The sequence below is a fragment of the Trypanosoma grayi genome (genome assembly GCF_000691245.1).
Source record: "Trypanosoma grayi strain ANR4 Tgr_1042_V1, whole genome shotgun sequence".
Lineage (NCBI taxonomy): Eukaryota > Euglenozoa > Kinetoplastea > Trypanosomatida > Trypanosomatidae > Trypanosoma > Trypanosoma grayi.
In genome coordinates, this window is record NW_008826661.1 from 1 (window position 1) to 5759 (window position 5759).

Here is a 5759-nt window from a genome sequence, read left to right on the forward strand (position 1 = left end):
CAACGCAGTAAATGTCATTGTGTAGAGACCATTCGTATTGCTCGATCCAATGGTGTGATAGTGTCACATCCGACGGACGTGGCTCGTAGGTGCGAAGCAGATTCACAATGAGTGGCACTGCCCCTGGAACAGCCACTCCGAGCCCAAGCAAATGGTGCAGGAGTCTCTCCATCTCCACCACACTGGCAGCGTATGGCGCGACGTGCTCCGTGTGACGCTCGCTCCGAAGTAATAAATGTTGTGGAAGCTCCGCATCATACTGGTGAACAGCGAGCGACTGCTGAATCACATGGTAGTCGGTGTGGTATGCAGCTGAGCCCGTGTCGCCAAATAAAAAGATGGCCTCTGCGTGGCGTGCGTCGGCACGTCCAAGGTCCTCCTCCTTCACAAGGTCTCCAACCATGAGGATAACGCGGTCTTTGAACCACGGCAGGTTCACCAACAGCTTCACCTCTGGTGGGTGGTCAACCGGCGAGAGCAGCACAATTCGGACGTCAAGGTACTTCCGCCAGCCGCCGTAAAAGTTCTGTAGAAGAATATCAACCCCGAGCTCTGTGAAGACGCCAGACATGATAACATGCGGCTTCTTTCCACCGCGAGAATTATATGCATTGTAATACAAACGCTCGCGACCAATGCGAGCCAGTCGCTGGAACAAGGGCATAAAGAAGCTAAGGGCGATCACAATGAAGCCAATCATCAACAGTCGAGCCGGCGTTGTTTGTGGTGAGACATCGCCAAACCCAATTGTGGCGAAGCCAACAATCATGCAGTACAGAGAATCGTAAAGATCCATGTAATTCCCGCATGTGCTCTCGACAATCTGGTGTGTGCCGACACAAGTGCANCAATGCGAGCCAGTCGCTGGAACAAGGGCATAAAGAAGCTAAGGGCGATCACAATGAAGCCAATCATCAACAGTCGAGCCGGCGTTGTTAATGGAGTAATTTCGCCAAACCCAATTGTGCCGAAGCCAACAATCATGCAGTACAGAGAATCGTAAAGATCCATGTAATTCCCGCATGTGCTCTCGACAATCTGGTGTGTGCCGACACAAGTGCACATCACAGCCAAGTGCTTTGTAAGGAAACGGCAAATCTCTCGGGTGATGTCCATCATCCACCACGCTACCTGTGGATAATCCAGGAGAATCACCACACAGTCATACAGCCACCACACGCGCAGATACATGGGCACCCAAAAACTCTGCCACCTTTCGTCGGTCAAAGCCCCAATGCCAAACACTATCATCGGGACACTTGTCGCTGCATTCACTATCGAGAGCCACGAGAGGCAATACCGCATCTTGTCGTCTTCCCCGAAAAGGAGAATAATCCACTCCAGGAAGAAGATGATATTGAGCCCAACTTCCACAATAAAGACTGTTTCGTTCCAGTGGAACTCAGCAACTGATGTGGCTGCTGTTACCTGTGACGTCCAGACGTAGAATGCCACAGACACCAACTCCATGATGAGATGGGCGATCAAAATAAAGATGGACACATGGCTGTACTGCTGATTGACGACCTCAAATAGTTTGCGAAGGGATCGAATATTCTGTATTGAATTGGGGCGGTACGCCACCTGTGAGAATTGCTGATGCATTATATGACTACAGCTATGGTCTGTCTCGAACTCTTCCTTTGTCCTTCATAAACATGGAGAGCGGAGATTAAGCTACTGCATACTCTAGAGAAGCCACACAGAGGCACCGCGCCCGTTTCAATCGGAGAGCTGATTTCGTTAAAGATAATTTCTTTTAGTAGCTCTTTTGGTTTCCCGTTGGTGAACTGCAGAAGCCCCTCTCAAGAAGACCAACATATCCAGCCTCCACAACCACATTCTCCACAGACTTCTTTGAAACCAGATCGTATGACTTATGGAGCCCATACACTCCGGCAACAAGCACAACGTCGCCCTTCTGAGCCTTCCACCGAGGCGCCATAACACGCACGGTGAAACGGTTGAGATACATCTTCAACTGTCCGACACGACGCTGACGGTACCCTTCCGTTCGAAGGGTGAACTGCAGTGCCTCCAGTCCCGGCACTAGGTCTTTCCCTTCTTGTTCAGTGCCGATACCCAAGAAGCCTACCTCAATATCATCTTCAACAACACCAACGCAACGTATCTCCGAAATCCCTGTGCCCAATTGAAGGTGGTCGTCCTGCAACGCCTGCAGCTCGGACAAGGAATAGCTCACAGCTTTAACCTCAGGAACCACAGCGGGAAAATGTTCTATTGTCTCACTTCTTCCAGGAGAATCTTCTCTTTTATGGGATGGTCGCACAGAGGAGGAGCAATCTGCCCTCAAGGCGTTGACTTTCTGTAGCTCTCGCAGTTTCGCCTGAAGCTCCACATTGGTTTTCCGTAATTGTTGAAGGCGCTCCTCGGCAGGAGATGTGAGTGTCACCAAGTGCCGGGACCGTCGATGTTGCTGCAAGTTCGCTACACTTAGAAAACGTTTTCCACATTCTGGGCATTTCAGCTGTGTAGATGCCTCTTTCCGCTTTTTTGGCGCCGTGTGTTCGGTAGGGGCTGTGTGTGGGCCGCATTTAGTTGTGCAGAAGCGCCGAACAAAAATGTGACAACACTCCTGCATTCTGCCGGGTCTGCTAGCCAGGCCATGGGATGGGGAGAAGGTACGACTGCACAAGGCCTCGCCCATCGCATACAGCCGCATTGGGCGAACCACACTGATACGTCGCATCTCCACTCTGGATTCTAACCCGTAGCACAATATCGGGGGAAATGCGAAGTCTATTTCAGTCTCTTTTATCACTAGCTTTGCATGCAGTCCGTGGTACGGAAACTGTTCCCCCTTCAATACTGCTAGAAAAGCGGAGGAGGGAACAGACATCAGTTGTTAAAAAAACACGACCCTGGCGCTAAACCTCACACTCGATTTAACTAAAGCTGTCTTGCCTTCCAGGATAATGTATCAAGCACTTCAGGGCACAGGGAGCCAGTGCCACCACATATTATCGAGCACCCCAATGTCTTTCCAGTTTCATCAAGTCAAGACTTAAAAAACTCACTTATGTAAATGTAAGCGGCGGAAACCTGCCGTGAAAAATGGCACGGGTCACACGAAGGACGCAATAGTGCTTGGTGGCTTCGCACACTGACGCGGTAGCTGTTTTTCTTTTGGCAGGTTATTTAAGCATCTCAGAAGGGCATCCCCGTGGGCCAAAAGAAAAAAACATCACTGGCCAGTCGTAGAGCGTATATTGCGTATGATCGTTTTGGTTTCCCACTACTTTCAGCATGACAAAATGCAGCTCCCAGTCACGGAACCCTTAGAGACCGTCGTTTTTCTTTTTTTTATTGGCATTAACGTCCTCGATGCTCCCCAGGGGCGTACCTCTGTGAAGCAAACCTGCGAAAAGCAACGTTGGGAAGAAATCATATCATCTGTTTCTCCAAGAGACCATGGTGGAGCAGACTACTGCTGCCCACACGGACGTAGGCAATCAACCGCATAGGTTGCGGAGAGACTCGCATTCCCACTTTGAAAGCTAAAAAATAATAATTGACTTCGCTAGCGTATTGGTCTGTTCCAGTTTTAAAGCCGCAAAAGAACGCTCTTAAAAGGCCAGTTACAGCAAACAAGCCACTTCACCGTTGATGCGTGGTGACGTGTCTTTCAAAAATAATCAGCCATTAGTTCCTCAAAATTCATCTGGATCATGATTACTGGGGACTCATAACATCTAAATTCATGCGAAAAAACGTTTTTCGCACGGATGTCGCTGTTGCACGCATTAAGCCCGCAAAAAGCAAGCAAAGGATGTCTTTTTTTCTTGGATTCAGCAAGCCCCACGAAACGCCCTATACTTCTATTACCAATATATATGTCCTTTTTCATTCTTTCTCGTGTCTTCTCGGCCTTCGCCGATGGCCTCCCCACAGCAGCCACCATCGTAGAGCACGTGCATCACCGCCCATCGTTGATATGAAGGGAAGTTCCTTTTTTTTTTTGTATTTGAGATTTTGCTGCGTTTGGGTTCTTTTTCGTTTCCCGTTCAGTTAATTTTGTATTTTGTTATACGTTTTGTTTGACCTTTCCATTGAGGAAACGCGCACTGAAGGATTCGGGCAGCCGCTCCCCCTCATCCAGGATACCCGTAGGGCTAACAGTCAAGCCTTCGGCAAACCATAGCAGATGGGTGGTATGTTTCGATGTTGAGTGAGGCATGGATCCAATCAGCCAACAAAGCAAGCAGAGGGGGGAATGGACAAGCTCCTGATCACGCATGATACGCGCCACGTCCGTCGTGGAAGGACGTTAAGGACAAAGCATCTCCACTGCAGTAGGGTATTGGGCAAGCTGTTTCGCGAAGTAAAGATTCTCCACATCACCCCTGTCCATAGCAAAGTGGCATCGAAGACTCTTTAAGGCGGGGCAGCTCAATAAGCGCAAGCTCGTCTCTTTGCACTGTCCACGTTAGCTAAGTTTCACGGTGTCCTGCATGATTTCATGGCTAAACATGCGGTGCCTTGTGAGTCCATGTTTGCTGTGGGACTAGTGCCCACACGTCTGGCATAGAAAGTCAGTGAGAGGCAGTTACTCGGGAGCCTCCTCCTGGATGCCTCCGGCGTTTCCCAGTTGTGGGTATTCCTTAACCCTCATGAAATCGTCTGCGGTAAGGCGGGACTAGAATCTGTGTGGGCGAACCATTTCAAACACACCATGTATTATTTTTCTCACTGCTGCTCCAGCAGCAGTGTGTCTTCTTCTCGTGTTTTATTGGTGCTTCGGTCGTGAGGGATGCCTCTGTTCTCGCACACACTGGAATATGTGGTAATGCTTCGTCACTTTCCTCCTGCTTTATGGCTTTACCGTGTAAGGCCGGAGCTTCCACCCTCATTCGCTTGAGGGGTCTTGATGTGGGTTTGTTCGGTTCTTGTGCCCCTTTGTTCAGCTCACCGGGGTGCTTGTGTCTCATCTGGACCGTCATTTCTCCCGCATTGCAGATGGCCTTCTGACATATCATGCAACGTGGTTTGGGTCGTGGTTACCCTTCGCCTGATAGCTCTAGTGGGGGACGATGTTTGGCACGAATGTGGGAGATTAGCCCCACCTTAGCCAGAGCTCTGAATCCACAGCGTTCGCATAGCAACGGCGAGTCTTTATCCTTTTTTTTTACCTTCCATGGGCATTTGCATTCTCCGTTTGGGCATTGCAGGTGGTAGAAAAAACGAAGGTACACAGTTAGTCCACCTTGGGCTTTATACGATGCCACATATAAATGGAAAGAGAGTTCTCCTCGACACTTCTTTGTCATCAGAGTTGGGTCGATTGTCGTGTCCGGTGTTGTGCACTTTGGCCTCGGATCAGGAGAGATGGTTCTGGTATGATGTTCGGTGGCTCCACGGCTATTGGATGTTTGGCGTTCCCAAGGATCCGGGCATGTGTAAATCCATGTTTTTTTAGTCATATGGTTGATACGACTCGTCCTGCAGCTGAAACGAGTTTGGCACGCCGGAAAAATAGCCGGATAACGGTAACGCCGTGGGACTGCCTCTGGGTTCCTTGCGGACTCTTCTGCACTAGGCCTTTTGAGAGGTAAAAGGTCTCAATTAGTTTACACCACCCGCATGTATTTAGCGTGTTGGGCTACAATACTCGCAGTAACCGGCCGCAGTGGTGAGATGCGCCAGTGTAAAAGAGAGCCAGTGCCGTTTCCTCTTCCCGATTCAGCTCTGCATCATTGCGTGTAGGGTTCCAATAGCCAGTGATGTTGGAGAGGTGAGTG

At 49.7% G+C, this 5759-nt stretch overlaps 3 protein-coding genes across 3 annotated transcripts; all 3 read right to left on the minus strand.

Annotated features, from left to right (window-relative positions):
• Positions 1 to 765: 765 nt before the first annotated feature.
• DQ04_10421000 (putative calcium/potassium channel (CAKC)) lies at positions 766 to 1605 on the minus strand (the record flags this gene model as incomplete). Its single annotated transcript, XM_009316241.1, has 1 exon — positions 766 to 1605. One exon carries the CDS (start codon positions 1603 to 1605, stop codon positions 766 to 768), a length of 840 nt encoding a protein of 279 aa, XP_009314516.1.
• A 154-nt stretch (positions 1606 to 1759) lies between these two features.
• DQ04_10421010 (hypothetical protein) lies at positions 1760 to 2710 on the minus strand (the record flags this gene model as incomplete). Its single annotated transcript, XM_009316242.1, has 1 exon — positions 1760 to 2710. One exon carries the CDS (start codon positions 2708 to 2710, stop codon positions 1760 to 1762), a length of 951 nt encoding a protein of 316 aa, XP_009314517.1.
• A 1972-nt stretch (positions 2711 to 4682) lies between these two features.
• DQ04_10421020 (hypothetical protein) lies at positions 4683 to 4997 on the minus strand (the record flags this gene model as incomplete). Its single annotated transcript, XM_009316243.1, has 1 exon — positions 4683 to 4997. The coding sequence occupies one exon, from the start codon at positions 4995 to 4997 to the stop codon at positions 4683 to 4685; it is 315 nt and encodes a 104-aa protein (XP_009314518.1).
• Between the last annotated feature and the right edge of the window lie 762 nt (positions 4998 to 5759).